This window comes from Pangasianodon hypophthalmus, chromosome 26 (genome assembly GCF_027358585.1).
Source record: "Pangasianodon hypophthalmus isolate fPanHyp1 chromosome 26, fPanHyp1.pri, whole genome shotgun sequence".
Classification (NCBI taxonomy): domain Eukaryota; kingdom Metazoa; phylum Chordata; class Actinopteri; order Siluriformes; family Pangasiidae; genus Pangasianodon; species Pangasianodon hypophthalmus.
This window is the reverse complement of record NC_069735.1, coordinates 11439810-11456634: the sequence shown is the minus strand read 5'-3', so window position 1 is coordinate 11456634 and position 16825 is coordinate 11439810. Positions and strand designations below refer to the sequence as shown.

The 16825-nt window shown below is 38.6% G+C and overlaps 2 protein-coding genes across 4 annotated transcripts in view; one reads left to right on the top strand and one right to left on the bottom strand.

Annotated features, from left to right (window-relative positions):
- Window positions 1–122: 122 nt before the first annotated feature.
- ddx39aa (DEAD (Asp-Glu-Ala-Asp) box polypeptide 39Aa) lies at window positions 123–6445 on the bottom strand. The gene is made up of 10 exons (XM_026932109.3): window positions 6310–6445; window positions 4616–4828; window positions 4330–4457; window positions 3206–3482; window positions 3001–3119; window positions 2077–2208; window positions 1619–1728; window positions 1346–1490; window positions 930–1077; window positions 123–388 (listed from the first exon to the last, which is right to left on the bottom strand). The coding sequence occupies exons 2-10, from the start codon at window positions 4821–4823 to the stop codon at window positions 372–374; spliced, it is 1284 nt and encodes a 427-aa protein (XP_026787910.1). The 5' UTR covers window positions 4824–4828; window positions 6310–6445; the 3' UTR covers window positions 123–371.
- Window positions 6446–8203: 1758 nt separating this feature from the next.
- The window catches only part of evi5l (ecotropic viral integration site 5 like), a 41847-nt gene continuing 33225 nt past the window's right edge, over window positions 8204–16825 (top strand). For 2 of the 3 annotated variants that reach the window (XM_026932169.3, XM_026932167.3), the window contains exon 1: window positions 8204–8593. The gene's annotated coding sequence lies outside the window, so the exon portion shown is untranslated. Of the gene's footprint in view, window positions 8594–10027; window positions 10129–16825 lie in introns of all 3 variants that reach the window. The other variant, XM_034300294.2, reaches the window with a different exon arrangement.

Genomic DNA, 16825 nt, shown 5'->3' with positions numbered 1-16825 from the left:
CAGCTCCCTCTGTCGGTACAACTCTACGACAGACTGAATCAGGGGTTACCAGCGCAGAAAGAGCAAAAAGCAACTTGCACCTGAGATGCAAGATGAACAAACGCAGACAAAAAGCCACTGTATTAAAAAAAAAAAAAAAATTTTAATTCTCAAACCAATGAACATCAACAATTAACAAGTGAAATTATAAAAGTACCCCCCAAGACTGCAATAAAATAAACACATTTTAAGATACACATTATAACAGAATTCATGGGAAGGTGAAAAGGGGGTCTGTCAACAGATATCAAAATAAAATACGGAGGCATCTTCTCTTCCATCATCCAAAGATGCCAGCTGCACCACAATCATTATGGGATTACAGGAACAATTCATCTGGACTGCTCAACTGCAAAAGACAGACAGGAAGGAAGCAGAAATAAAGTTATCACAAAGCAAACGGCACACTCGTCCTAACACTGGCAATAACACACTTCCAGTTAGTGGAATCCTGCATGGACTAGAAGCATATCCAAAGCACTCTGGCAGCATGTGTCACCATTTGTGTAAAAATAACTGGTCATGGAAGCATTTTGTTTTGCCAATCATGCCAAGTCTCTTTATCTCTAAAAGCTAATTAAAAAAAAACAACAAAAAAAAAAAACAATGCACCAGTTAAGTGGCCTCGTTGTTTCATAAAGCTTAAATTTGATAGCATATAGTTCAGTTTGATTCAGTTCAGTAAGCTCCACCCTAAAAGTTCATGGTCTGCAGACAAGTGTCTACTGGAGCAGAATCTAAAGTGGCTCCTGGAACTACAACCAAGAACTAAAATCAGCCCGGGGGAAATAAAGCACCCACAGAATGACCAGATCATGCTAATTGGCTATTAGCTATCAGCATTTTCTGTTGTTCAAATTTTGTTGAAGCGGACATTATTAGGTTCTTACTGTACGAAGAGATGTCGATTTCCTCTGGTAGTTCAGCCACGTTCACTTCAAATCGGTCCTGGACATCATTGAGGATCTTGGCGTCCGTCTCATCGGACACAAACGTGACGGCCAAACCTTTGGTCCCAAATCGACCGGCACGAGCCACCTGGCAGGAACAGAAAGAGCAACCTTGCTGCATAATGTAGTACATCTACTGGAACAGACAATCATTTCCTAGGGTTTCCTTAGGATTTAATATCCTAAAAAATATCCTAATATCCTATCCTTAGAATCTGGAAAACCAGGATGTAATGATTCACATGGAAGGTAGATTAGTGTCCATGGTGAAAAGCTTCCAACATCTGAAAGCCTTTTCTGAATTGGCAGTGGCAGTAATCCTACTACAGCATTCATAAAGCTTTGCAGATATTCACCCTGTGCAGGTAAGTGTCCGAGTCTTCAGGCATGTCATAGTTGAAGACGATGTTGACACGCTCAATATCCATCCCCCTGCCAAACAGGTTAGTCGCCACCAGGATCCTCCTCTGGAAATCCTTGAATTGCTGATACCTTGACAATCTGTGGTAAAAGCAACAATTATTCGAGCTCAACTTTAAAACAAACCAAAACAGTGGATACAGTGTACGGTTTTTCTTTCTGTTTACAACCACAATTCCATAAAGTTCAAAAATAACAAGAAGACTTACCTCTCCTCCTGAACCATGCCTCTGTGAATGGCGATAGCAGGAAAGTTCTGCTCCACCAGCAGCTGAGAGAGAGCGACGCAGCGTGCTACTGACTTCACAAAGATCACCACCTGCACACAAACACTCAGAATTTCAAACTGACCTTTTCGTACAGATTCCAGATATTTTTTGCCGGTTTCAGGTTTGGTTTTGACAGAAATTGATGCCTATAACACTAGAAGTCTTTCTGGTTGACATACATGCAAAAGAGAAACATTTCAGTTCAGGAAAGTTCTGTATTGTTTAGAACTACATTTTTTACTATTATTTATTTTCAATTATTTTCTAATTGCCATTTTTTTTAAAATTATAGAATATGAATGGCTTCCCACATATGCTAAAAAAGAAAGTATACAACATAAAGTATACAAACTATAGAAACGAATTATGATCACCATAAATGAGAAAGGAAAACACACCTGGTTGAACTCGAGGACATCGAGCAGGTCAAAGAGTTTGCGATTCTTTTCGCTGTCCTTCAACTTGCAGTAATACTGCTGCAGGCCGTGCAGAGTCAGCTTCGTCTCGTCGTCCACAAACACCTCCATAGGCTACACACACACACACACACACACACACACACACACACGCACAGAGTTGCATGACTTTAAACAAACAAATAACTCCAAAAGAGGTGTATACATGTTCAGAATTCATTCCTCAATACTGACCCTGCACTGCAGGCTACAGAAAGAAAAATGATGCTACTAAATATCATTTTTTGACTTTAACAGCAAGAAACTGCAAGAAATCTCTGTTCGAGTGGATGTACCCATACCAGCCTAGTACTGCAGGGACATACAGAGCCTTCCTTCAGACAGATCAGTGACTAGCTATTCTGACAAACCTCAAACTAGACTTTAAAATCCTGAAATAACAAATCCCTGAAATAAAGTAATAATAAAGCACTGAACCAATGCTGCATACACAATATGACCAAAAATAGCACATAGCAATTATGCGATTACACAGAGGTGTAAATATTGCTAACAAGAAAATAATAAATCCTAGCAGATGAGAAAAAAAAAAAACACAACGTCACGGTTATTTATAACAAACCAACAGGAAAAAAAAAAACTGAGTCCTTATTTGAATATTGCAGGGTTCTGTGTGCAAAAGGCTGATATTGCAATAATAACTCATTGTGATACACTGAACAACCCCTACGATAAACTGTTAGCCAGTATCAAAGAGAGTACTAACACTGACAAAACCCTAACAATAGCAGCTACTTTATCAACCTTAACCTTTGATTAACCTTATCATCATAACTGACATATGATCCATAACTACTTCGAAATATTCTTAAATGTATGAAAACAGAGCAATGTCTGGTGACTCACGTCTTGCATGAACTTGCGACAGACAGGCCGGATCTCTTTGCTGAGCGTAGCACTGAACATCATGCACTGCTTCTCATGGGGGGTCAGTCTGAAGATATCCTGCACGTCCCGTCGCATATCTGAGACACACAGAGCTGGATTTTAGAAATTATTCGCATTTAAGAACACATCCCACTACAATCAAAACGTTCTTCTGCTGACTCACCAAGCTGCTCGAGCATCTTGTCACACTCATCCAGGACGAAGTGCTTGATGTTTTTGAGGCTGAGGGTCTTGTTGCGGACGAGGGCGAGGATTCGGCCTGGTGTGCCCACCACGATGTGAGGGCAGCTCTTCTTCAGCACCTCTTCATCCTTTTTGATTGGCAGGCCTCCGAAGAACACTGAGCACTTCACACTGGACATGTACTTGGAGAAGCGCTCGTACTCTTTGCTGATCTGGAAGGCCAGCTCACGAGTGTGGCACATGACCAGCACAGAGACCTGACAGCAAAGAAAAGATGGATGGAGTGAGACAACTGAAGCATATATAGATATTTACTGAATCGAGAATAAGCAAAGGAACTGCATAGAAATTCTTTCATAGACCCTTGTTTATAATTACTTGGCTTTTTCCATGCAACATTAAATATTATTATCCCCTAAATCCCAAAGAATTTACAAAATTTTACACTTTAACATAAAAATTAACAGGAACTAAATAAAATTAAACAGTGCTATCTGATGAGCGGCTGAGAGTGCTAAGAGCGACTGAAGATGCTCAGTGTGTCCATACTGTGGATGAAGGATTTATCGTATTACTTATTACACATTTTGGACTTCATCAAACTGATCTCAGAAGTCTGCAAAATGCATATAAGTAACTATTTTAATGTACTGTGCGAGTATGTAGACAAATAACTGATCTGGAGCAGTTGTTGGGTTCCTGTTTGTCTCTGCATGGGTAAGATGCATTTCTTGACTTAGTTGATTTTACTGTATTGTGGTTGTGTCTGAGGCTTTTTAACAAACTGAAACCAAATGTGTGAGCGCACTACTGGCTGCATTGGCTGTGTGTAAATTACCACTGCGTCTAGATTTGCATAACTTAATCTCTCACAATCTACGCATTCTCCATGTTTATGTTATGCTGTAGACTTCACTCTGCATGCAAGGTACAGGGCCAAACTAATTCTAGTTGGTTGGATGGTTAGAAGTTTCAGAGCATTTTTCCTGTCAAAGCTACTCCAAATATTATATCACATTACCCAGTTGCTTTTTGTAAAAGTAACAAACTTACAAAAGAACTGGAGCTGATCGCAAATATATATTCTGAGAACGCTACACTCACCTGTCCATCCACAGGCTCAATCTGCTGTAGTGTGGCGAGCACAAACACCGCCGTCTTCCCCATACCGGACTTGGCCTGGCAGAGGATGTCCATGCCCAGAATGGCTTGTGGAATACATTCATGTTGAACTGCAGAAAGCAAAGAATGCATTTCAAATCTGAACCTTGTCTGTGTCACATGCATACAGTAATCAAGTGGCAATCAATATCAGGACGTCTGGATGAAAAAAAAAGAAGTTTAAAAAATAAGTTTAAAAAAAAAAAAAAGAAAAGAAAAACCTCCTGACCTTCGGATGGATGCTCAAAGCCACAGTCGACGATAGCACGGAGCAGTTCGGGTTTGAGCAAGAAGTCTCGGAAGCCGGAGCTGTGGATGGAGACGTAGGAACCCTTCACCTCCTTCTTGCCTGGTGCAACTGCGCTCTCGGGGGCTCCCTGTGGCTCCTCATCCTCCTCATAGTCCAGCAGCTCATTCTCAACATCATTCTCGGCCATGGTTGCTTTGGGACACAGACATAAATGTTAGTCGTTGGGTTTTAGTTCAATACACAACATAAGGCATGAAAAAACAAGCTAAGAAAAAAATACCATCAATACACAAGCACCATATGAGATGTATTTATAATTCATTTGTCTTCTCGTATTAACTTGTTCAACTGTCGTGGAAAACTTTGTTAACCCAGAATAAAGAAGAAATAACTTTCCAAAGTCAAAGGGATTTGGATGCCAAAAATTAGACTTTACTGAATCAACCAACAAAGCCGAAACGTCTAGACCATCTGATTTACGTAGTCGTGGCTGATGCTTACATACAATTCTAAAAACAATGATCTCATTAGACAGAGTTTTCTCTGTTTTTTTCCCTTTTTCTTTTAATTATTTTATTGTCCCTCTATCTTAGTTTTAACCATGGCATGAGGTCAGTCAGTTTTTTGTTTTTTTTAGTTAACATACACCACCTTTCCATGAGATATGACAAAGCAAGCCTGGACTGAAGATACAATTTATGAATGAGAACTGTGTGTCTATTGTTTACCCCACAAGCATGGTCCACCTGCAAAGTCACACCAGTTTGTTTTAGGCTTCTTGATTCACATACAGAAGTATTCTCACACACAAATATTCTTGCAAAATCAAATGCATAAAGTCTCTCTCTTCATGAGTAGATGTACTGAATGTACTAAATCTCTTCTTTCTAAGTAATTTAACTCTTGATTAGACTTGGGTTATATGATAATCATACTTAAATCAGACTCTGATTAAGAAAATTCTTCTATACAACCAGGCTATGGATTGATTATGCCTGGATTCAGCTAGCTCGCTAACTAGTAGCCCTTTATTATTATTTATGTATTTAATAGTCATATTTATTATTATTACCTTCACTAAATAAAGAAGCAACCGGCGTTAGAGTGGCATTTTAAACAAAGTCACTCCCAAACACAGCTTGGCGGGTTAAACAGCTCTCTTAGGCAATGCTCGAAACCCAAATGACTATCTACTCCCTATATACGTACACTCCATAGGGTATGAAATAATGGCCTCTGCACCCTATGTAGTGCGCCATATGCTCAACATGTAGCCATTTGGGATTCAGTAATGAATGGGAAGACCAGGCTCGCCATTCAAAGTTTAGCGGGTTAGCACCGTTTAAACGTTATCTTTTTAAAGCAACAAATTAACTGGTAAACAATTCCAGTATGGAGAAATAACAGCTTCACGTCTTGCTTAATCATTTTACTCAAATAAGCAACAAAAACAGAAACCCGACAACCACACTGTTGCTAAGCACAAAGCTAGCTAACGCGCTAACTACAGAAATGCGGGGTTTCTTCCAGCACTACATTCATCACTGAGCGAACCGCACGCGCTGAAAACGCCACACATAAACATATAAACGTGCACTCGCGACTCTGCATAATTATCCCACTCAAAATAACTCTCTAATCATTGATAAACAAGGTCTAAAAGACGAATTTACCGTGCGCTGTTGGCAGAATAGAGCGGCTTTCTCTCTGGCGACTCTCGTGGGTAGGCCTCAAACCTTATACCATTTCCCGGAAGTTCAAGGCAACAATGTCCTCTAATTCTATTGGGCAGAATCGAAGTCAATCATCGCGACAAAGCCAAGACTGTCTATGATTGGTCAGTTCAAATGCCAGTCGTAAAAGAGGCGGGACAGGGTTGAATCCTCCCACTTTGGCCGGCAAATTTCTGTCCACACGAGGTCGGTAGAGATAAACTGATCAGTTATTAATAATAATAATAATAATAATAATAATAATAATAATAATAATAATGGGTCGCCCCACACTTCTGACACCACACTTCCTTTTAGACATTTAAATCTTTCTACCTGTTAATTAAGAATGCATACAGTATATATGGCCAAAAGTATGCGGACACCTGACACATGTGATTCTTCCCCAAACTGTTGCCACAAAGTTTGAACCATACAATTATATAAGATGTCTTTGTATGCTGTAGCATTACAGTCTCCCTTCACTGGAACTAAGAGACCCAAACCTGTTCCAGCATGACAATACCCCTGTGCACAAAGCGAGGTCCATGAAGACATGATTTGCCAAGAAGAACTCGAGTGTCCTGCACAGAGCCCTGACCTCAACCCCACTGAACACCTTTGGGCTGAGCTGGAACACTGACAGTGCCTGACTTCACTAATGCTCTCGAATGGAAAAATCCCCACAGCCACGCTCCAACATCTCGTGGAAAGCCTTCCCGGAAGAATAGATCTATAGATAGATAGATAGATAGATAGATAGACTTTATTGATCCCATGAGGGAAATTCTTGTGTTACAGCAGCATGGTCAGTAGCAAGATACAACACGTACACATACGAAATATAAAATATAAAATACAATAAGTTAAATTAAATGTAGTAGTGCTGATATGGAACACAGTTGTAGATTTGACCAGATTTACATCAGTATTTACATAAGTACACTTGTGAAAAACTGGCAGTGAATAATGAATATGAAGAACCATGTAGAATATAATGACAGCTTTCTAAATGATAGCTTTCTTGTAGTAGTGTAATGTGAAAGTGTTATCATCTGTCACACACAGGTGAGCTGAATAGAGGTTATTATAACTGCAAAGGGGACTAAATGATGAATGAGATAGCACATATGGGTGTGTGATGTGTGAGTATATATATATATATATATATATATATATATATATATATATATATATATATATATATATATAATGTGCCTGTGTGTGTATATGTATAAAAGAGCATTTTGCACAGTATTATGTCTACCATTATGGAGTACATTCACTATCTATTTTATCAGGTAAACCTAACCTGTGGGTCACGTTTATGTAAAGTTATTGAATGTAGCCCATCTGTTGCTATGCACATTCTATCACTCTCTCTTCATTAGTGAAAAGGGACGACCACTGAGAGTGTTTCATTATCCAGATAATATCTTCAGTGTTAGTGCCACGGTGGTCCTTTTCCACTAACTGATGGAGTAGAGAAGAATTCACAGACTGAGTTGCAGTAAATAACTGTCCTGTACTGTAGCTCTGCCTGATCTACCTAATAGCCAATGAGTGTAGGCACAATGCTGGTGTACCTAATAAAGTGGCCACTGAGTGTACATTAATACACTTCAGCAAATTTAAAAAAAAAAAAAGCTAAAATAGACGAAGTGGAACCACCACCGCTCTGTGGTGACACTTGCCCTCTTAAAACTACTTAAAACAACTGAAATCAGGAAATGGAGGATGAACCATCAATTTGCGCTAACGTCTCATTCGCGCTCTCCTATTGGTTTAGACCCATGTCAATCAAATTGAGTGTTATTTACGTCGTGACGCGCGTGCACATTGATTTATCTAAGTTTCTCGCACGAACCAAGGACTGTAAATGTGCGAATAATGAATCTTATACAAAACAAAATATGTTGTGATGATTAATTATGTGCTATAGGCGGTTTATGAGTTCTGAAGTATCATTTTTGTCCAGTGAAAGAGGGTTTAAAGGGGCGGGATTTGGGCGGCGCCGTTCTCCCGTAGGCGTCTCCCTGAAGAGCGCTATCCTGGAGGAAGGCTCGCTGCCTGACAGCTCGCGTTGTCCTCGATTTAATCATAAACCAGGAGCATGGATTTTACACGCCGTTTCCTGCCTTAAAACCCCATCCTGTGTCACACCACACAGGCCTTTTCGGTTTCCGTCGTCATCGCAATGGCACGCGCCCGCCTGAGCCGCTCCAGTAATGGCACTTGAATTCAGGTGGGCATCGCTCATTCATTTCTTTCATTTCTAACGCTATCATCACGTGTTTATAACTGGTTTGCACGCAAATCTGCTTAAAAATCCTCAGTGATCCGTAGAGATAGGTAGTTAGAGAGAGATGTGGCCTTGGACAAAGCGAGATTCCTGCGCATCACATTCACATCATCTTGGAGAAGGTCTGTCTGCTCCATCTCCAACATCTCCTGATCCATCTGGATAACGAAGGAAAAGGCTGATCAGCACCATAAATCGCTGTTTACTTACAAATCTCTATTGACTAGCTCTTGGTGGCGATGATTTAACGTCATATAGTGTATAGGAAAATCCCTCGCACGCGCAACCGAGGCCGGTCCCCATACCGGCCTTAATTTCATTACATTACACAACCATAACACTGCTGGATTATTATTTTGCCTACAAAAAAAAAAAAAAAAACCAGCATGAACATGAATTGGACATTGACTGCTGAGAATCACTCTGCCTGTTGGTCCTCGGGTAAATCAGTGCTTTAGCTGGCACAGTAGTGATCAGCATTACGATTCACTTTGCTGAATCGATTCCGTTCAGTACGAGCATTGATTCATTGATTCATTCCCCACTCTGTGTACCTATAGCATCCAAATTATTGTCTAAGTTACAAAGTAAATCATACATGATAGCTCATATTCAGTATTTCATACTAACACATTGTCTACATCGTAGTAGAGATCAGCATTACGACTCACCTGATTGAATCGATTCTGTAAATCTGTTCGTTTAAATGAGCCGAGCTGTGCGAGTTTGATTCATTTGATTCCCCACTCTACATTGCCCAAGCCACAATTTAGACCCACAGTGTAACTCACATTAAGTGTTTTATTTTTTCACTGTCTGTAGTTCAGCATTACAACTCACATTACTGATGCAGTTCTGTCAAATGTCATATCTGATGTAGCAAATTATGTGAATTTTGATTTTGATTCATCACTCTAAGTGTCATCAAAAATATTGCGTATCATACAGTTGTGACCTATAGATGAATTCACATTCATTGTTTTCATAGGGATGTTTTTTTTTTTTTTTTTTTTTTTTCAGATCAGATCCACTGAGGTATTTGATGTGAATGTCTGTGAGGAATCTTACATGTGAACATAAGACAAAAAAAATTCTCTTAAAGAACACTGTCATTGCGCCTCAGCAAGCTTGCAGAGTCGACAGTTACTGTGAGGATGTCAGAATTAGATCAGTATCAGTTATCTAGCTGATACACAGAGCTCTGAGTTTGGTATTGTTTTGAAAATGGAGCAAGTGGGATTAAGTGCATTCTTAGGGTTTCATATTGACTCGTTGTCTATAAAACAGCACTATTTTATAGTTTAAAACATCTTCAGTTTGTGAGATAATAATAAATGAAATAAGACCAGGTTTGAATGTGAATATTTCTTTTGCCAGAAATGATTCTGCTTAAGACAGCTTTGCTTGACTGACTCAGAAGCCCCGTTTAAAAGAATTGATTTAATCATGAATTAAACCCCAATAAACTACAGACTAGGGTAAGTCTATAATATACACACTGAGTTCACACACATTCTTAATGTTTTCTTTTCAGACCTAAAGGTCAAAATGGAATGATCCATGTGATAATGAGCTTTTTCCTAATAGGACACTTGCAGTGGTCTCTGTTGATGCTAGTCCCAGTGGTTGTCATTTCCGGTCAATGTTGTGCTCTAGATGACGTCCTTCCATGGCTTTATGGTCACCCCGTAGCTTTTTTTCTGGGAGGGAGAAACTGATTTCTTGCTAATCAGCCAAAATAGAAACTATGCCATAACCTGAAAGAGCTTCTCTCCCCATTGGCCTACAGTCCCATCTTGGCTAACAGCTAAACAGATTAATGATCCTATCCCCGTAATTAAGAGGGGATAGGCATTCTAATCACTTGTCTTGCTTTTGAGCAGGCTCGTCTTGTTTGACTAACGGTGCTGAATGAAAGAACCGTGATTAGATAACAGTACTGCCAATATATGATAAACGGAATTCAATCAGTGTTTTCGAGACAGATTTTGATCATTCTTTTCTGTAAGCAACAGATAATCTGTGCAGATGAGGAAAATGGTGTTTCACAACAACAGCCTCTGTCTTACCTGGATAAGGGTTTGCAATGCAAAGCTTCTTGGTGACAGACGGCTGTTTTTGAATTTCACATGCGTTTTTTTTTTTTTTTTTTTAGACTTTTTTTAGACTCTTTCCCTCCCTCATTTCCTTCTCATTAGTTTATATATTCAAAAGGATTAAGCATTGGAAAGCAAGAAGCAAGATGTTTTTGTTGACCATATCACCATCACTCCACAAATAGAATGATGGAAAAAGGTTTTCACCTCCATACAAGCTGTACAGAAATATATTTGGTTTATCTTTGGTATCATACAGGCTCATTACTAACAGTGCACAGCCATTATGGTTAGAGAAATTAATGTGTTTATCTATTTGCTGTGAGGAATTGAACAGTTGTGGCTTTGTGAGCTTTGCAGTCAATAAAAATGAGGTTCGGTGTACCTTATACTGTCATTAAAGTAATACTCCATCATTTTCAACCTGATTTCTATCCACTGCATCTGTAATGTAAATTCAGTTACCACTGACAATAATTTTGACATATTTTTCTGTAACTAAATAACGGAAAAACATGTTTACTCAAAAATCATTTAGAAGGGCAGTTATTGGATTATGTCACCAAAAGTGCGAATATTTAATGTCAATTCAAAACTATTTAACTGTTAGGCCACAGCATGGGACAGGCATGAGAAAATGTCTTATTAAAGTTGTTCTTTTGTAGTTTTATGTGACACTCCACTAGTGGTGTGCAACTGAAACTGACTTTGTTGGTAAGTAAAAACTACAACTTCTCCCCTCTGAAAAAGTAGTCCTGTCTCAGGAAGTATGAATTATACAGATAAAGAGATTTACTTGTATTTAATTTACAAATACCTTCGACTGAAAAGTTTGTGAAGTCGTTTTATTAAAAAAGTAGCATTTTGCAAAAATGTTTATTGACAAAATTAATTAGGTTTTCTGTTCTTTTCTCAGTACAGGGATATATGTCAAAATTAGCGTCAGTGGAAACTGCAGATGCATTGGATAGAGTTTAAGTCCTTAAAAAATGCTGGAGTATTCCTTTAATAACAGTATATGTTATACTCTGCCTCATTTTTAATGATTCAGCATTTTGTTAATAACACATAGAGCACAGAAGGACAGAGATTAGAATGAAAAACACTGGAGTATTCCTTTAAATGATGAATTTAAACTGATGTTTACGGGGATTCCAGAGTTTCAACGTGCTGATGTGTTTTGTCTTGCAGTGAGAGTGAATTAACCCTCCACTGAAGTGGCATGCTGACCAGCTTTTCTTTCAGTATGATTATCAGGACACAGGGATATATAAAATTCAGACTATTGAGTAAATCCTTCCTTTAAAATGAGGGTAGTAAGCTACACTCTGCTCATATGGCTGGTGTGTGTTAGTGGGTCAGACTGAACAAGGCCTCATGTGTGACACTCGAGCTGGTGCTCCTGTCACTGCTACACTGCTGAAGCATTCAGAATGAGAGGAGGATCATTTGCATCCTGTCCCATCTTTCCTCCTTTGTCATTGTCTCATTCACTTCTCCTTCTGCTATAGCTGTATCATTCTCTGTAGCGAGAGTATATGCTATATCTTTCTCTCTTTCTTTATCTGTGTGTGTGTGTGAGATCCACATCATGCTCTGCCTTGGTTGTCGCCTCTGGCTTGCTTCTGCACAGTGAGTCATTGAAAGTAATGGATGACCCGACCTTGTAGCCTATCCCATGCTCCACCAAAGTACACCACTTTTCTTCTCCAGCTCTGTGCACAGCTGCCATTACTGCACTGTTTTTCTTGTCGTCCTCTGCAAAGTACTTACTTATGTTTTCCACTTTCCATCCAAAGTCTGGCCACTGCTATTTTTGGTATTTTACTGAGCTGAGTCACATTGGATTTAACGTATCACAGCTGTGCTCCTAGTCCAGATGTCTTGACTTGGTGTTTTCATGCTCCTTTTGGATAGTTTGTTGTCATTGTTGGTGTAATCCAGGAGTTTATTTTTTTATCCAGTTTTTGTTACACTGACAAACTAAACAGTTTGCAGATATTATACCTACAGTAACACACAACATAAGTAAAAAATAAAACTTTCACTCCATCCTAAATACTTATAAACAACATATAGTATTTAGCCTATATTGACAGCATTGGTAATGTAAAAAAATTAATAGTATGTTAAATAAAATTCACATCATTTCAAGAGCAGAATTACAAAAACAGTTGTTACAGTGACTAGTAAATTCAAATTTACTGAAAAACAAAAAAAAACCTGTTATACAGAATGGCATTTCAAAGGGCTTGATTTATTTTAATCTTATTAAATATTAAAATTTTTTATGTAATAATAATGTATTTTAGTTCTTACATGGAATAACTATAGTCTGTGTCAACACATTTCCACCCACAAGCATGCACAAAAGTAAAGCCCCACTGTAAATTTCAGTGTCTTTCCTAAATGAATAGGTGTTGTATCATACCTCCAGACATATCATGTTGCTCTACTATGACTCATTTATCCCTCTGTGATTATGAACAGGGAGGACACAGTCATTATTTAAGACGCAGGGTGGAGAAAGGCTTAGCTGGAGTTCAGGTTAGTATGGGAGTAACTTAGCTACGTCATTAAACTGAATGAATGTGAAATTTCATGGCAGGCTGTGAGACTCCCTGGTGGATCTGGACCTATTGTGTGGTGCTTTCTAGGCGTGACTTTATTTTGTGTACAATAGTTAGCATACCTGAAATCATAGCACATAATGCAGGCTGCGTTTTGATCTCTGTGTATTCCTGACCCTGTGTGTGTGTGTGTGTGTGTGTGTGTGTGTGTGTGTGTGTGTGTGTGCTTATTTCTCTCTCATGGACATAAGGAATGTCATAACCATTGTGAAACCTCATACGCAAACGAATATTAGTAGAGAGTTTCCAGAAATAGATGAAGTCTTGTCTTAGACTAACTCAAGTGTCTTTAGGGAAATTTAGTCTTTTAGTCTTGTCCATGTCAGGAAAACTGTCCATATGAGCTTTACTCATTACTTGTTGATATTGTGGTTCCATTATGTTTAAATTTTGTCCATTGTGTTCAGTTTCTGTCTCCACCTACACACATACAGCACATTTAGGCTTTTTAACCAGGTGATGTTTTTCCAGTCTTCAAGGTCAGTGAGCCTGTGTATGCTGTAGCCTCAGATTCCTGTTCTGGGGTGACAGAAGTGGAACCTGATAAGGTCTTCTGCTGCTGTAGCTCATCAGCTTCAATGTGAGAAGTGTTGTGCATTCTGAGATGCTTTTCTGCTCACCATGGTTGTAAAGAGTGGACATTTGAGTTACCATAGCCTTCCTGTCAGCCCTGGATGTTTTTGTTTTTGCACCATTCAGTATAAACTCTAATGACTGTTGTGTGTGAAGATCTGAGGAGATCATCAGTTTCTGAAATACTCAAACCTGTTGTCTTCACATTTTGTCGTTCCCCCATTCTGATGTTTGATGTGAACTGATTAACTGAAGCTTTTGACCTGCATCTGCATAATTTTGTGCATTGCACTGCTACCATATGATTGGCTGATAAATTTGGTTTAGTGGAATGAGCAGTTCAGAGGTAAGTAAGGATCACAGCCTATTTGAGTGACTTTGTCAATGACCTTATATTCTGTTTTGAAGAAATTTGAGTAAATGTGAAAAACCTTTGAGCTTTAGTTACGTTTGTTTTGTGCAGATAAGTCAGAAATTCTGTCCCAAATATGGTGACCACAACAGAAAAATCACAGCTGAAACACTAAGATTACTACCTTACCCCGAATGTAGTTTATCGGCTGAAACATGTTTGTTTTGGAGCTTTGGTTAGCTTTGGAGCTGTGAGGATATCAATACCCTGACCAGGATAGAGTTACTGAAGATGAATGAAGGAATGAATATATCTTTTTTTTTTTTCTTGGAAAATATCTATCTCAGACATCTTCCAGCTCTTTAGTGACACCACTCAGACTCAGACACAGTATGATTTACTGTAATGTTTTGAAGGAGGCGCTCTTGAACTGTCAGGGATTTGTAGAGGCAGCGGTGGATGCCAGTACAGATTTATTAGTGAACGGTGCAAACAAACAACAAAACAAGAATCAAAAACCTGAGCTAGAGATACAAGGCAAAATATACAGAATAGACTCAAGACTAAGGTGCAAACAGCAACCCACAAACACAAAAACAACAAAAGCTTGACAGTGAGGTGCTTACAAACTAGACTTGTATAGAGGTACTAAATCTGGGTGAATTGAGACACAAGGTGATAGTGTTTAGGAGATGTGACATGCTGGGGCTGATGGGAAATGTAGTTCAGTGCTACCATGACATGAACAGACAGAATTACATTTTTCATCAGGGCAGTTTGGTATGATGCACAAGATGACATGAAGCTACTTGGTTGACGTGTTTCCAGTAATCCACTAATGATGACTAATGCATTATGCAGTTTCTACTTATTTTTATAGCATTTCTGAATAACTTTTTTGAAAGATATATCTCAGACCAAGTAAAGATTGTCCTTTAAATACTTTGTTTTTGCTGAACACGGTGGTACCTATTATTTTCATTTAAACTAATCAACTCCAACCTGTCCTCTGGTGGATATTACAAGTAGGAAAAATGAAGACATGTTTTAAACATTTTAATGCATTGTCTGGTATTTAAGTGTGCTGGAGTGGTTGATTAGCACTTCATGCTATCTTCTCTGAAAATAATTATCAGAGACAAAATAATTTAATTTCATTTTTGTTTTAATCCACCATTTGTTTTTCTTGGGTTTGGTTTCAGTTCAGTTTTCAGTTTTTTCAGTTCAGTTTTCAGTTTTTTTTTCTTTCAGTTTTTTGATTTCAGCTAGGAAGTTTCATTTCAGTGCATCTATGTTTTAAATCTCAGACAAAAAACAAGGTTCTGAATTAAACAGATTTCTGGGTAGCATAGGCTAAAGCTATGGGATCGCCCATTATATTTTCTATCTTCAGGTGAATTGACGCATGGACAATTATTCAATTATCTGTTCATAAGTGCACTTAGTCCATCACACATTACACTGTTTTGTCATTTAGTAGGCTCATTATAGTGTGCTTAATGGAGGCCATTTACTCATGAAGGCCTTCAGATCTGTTTGGCCCTTGTTTAGACTGTTGAAGCTATTGTGCAGTAATGTAGTCAATGAGGAACATATGCTATTCAGACAAGACAGCCAAGCTATTAACCTCTAATTTGGGCCCCTGTGTGTGCATGTGTGTGTTTATGAGCAACAGAGATTTATGAGCAAGGTTATATACACGGGAAATGAGCTTTAGGATCACAGAGCAATGTAAATACTAGTTTTGCATTTCTTAAATATAAATATGGTGATCACCAGGCCCAGAGAAGGCCGTGCCATCAGAGCCAGTGGTGGTGAATCATTCAAGAATGAGATCAGACATGCTGAGCTGGATGATGTCATTGAACATGTCTGAATAGACGCCATGGGTTTGTGCTTTCTTCCAAAGAATGACTCCAAAATGCTTAACCAATTTAATGACATACAGCATACACACATATTACGGATGTTACTGAATACGGGTGCCTTATTTGGAATGAATAGATAATGTATTAGTTAATTCTTTTTAAAAAATGGAAATCTAGAAATCACAGTGGTTTAAATTAGGCTACTAGGTTGTTAATATTTTGGGAAATAGATCCAACTTTAAAAAAAAACAAACAACCAACAAAAAAAAAAAAACAGACGTGCGCAGATTTGTATTTGAGGCCAATAATGAACGAGTGATGTAGACCTGAGAGAGCCTGAATTCACAGACCATGCTCACAGGGCTGACATTTCTACCTCTGGCTTGTGGTTCCGGGGATGTAGGGTTCATTATACACAAATAAACCAAAAAACTATGTTTAGACCACACCCACTTTGGACTTATATTTAACTTGTATCACTTAAATCTAAATACAGTTACAGATACAGATATTTGGGGCACTAAGTTGTTATGTTTTTCTGTTAATGTGTTTTTGCTGGTCGACATTAAAAGCTTACAAAACACATACACAATGCCATTATTGTGAATAGAAACTGAGGTACACACACACACACACACACACCCTGTACCATCTCC

Bases quoted from the DNA above. Each gene is read 5' to 3' on its own strand.
- ddx39aa (XM_026932109.3), bottom strand. From the start codon at position 4,823: ATGGCCGAGAATGATGTTGAGAATGAGCTGCTGGACTATGAGGAGGAT. The intron at 3,483-4,329 runs GTGAGTGTAGCG...CTTTGCTGTCAG, and splicing joins TTGAGCCTGTGGATGGACAG to GTCTCTGTGCTGGTCATGTG. The intron at 3,120-3,205 runs GTGAGTCAGCAG...TGTGTGTCTCAG, and splicing joins CAAGATGCTCGAGCAGCTTG to ATATGCGACGGGACGTGCAG.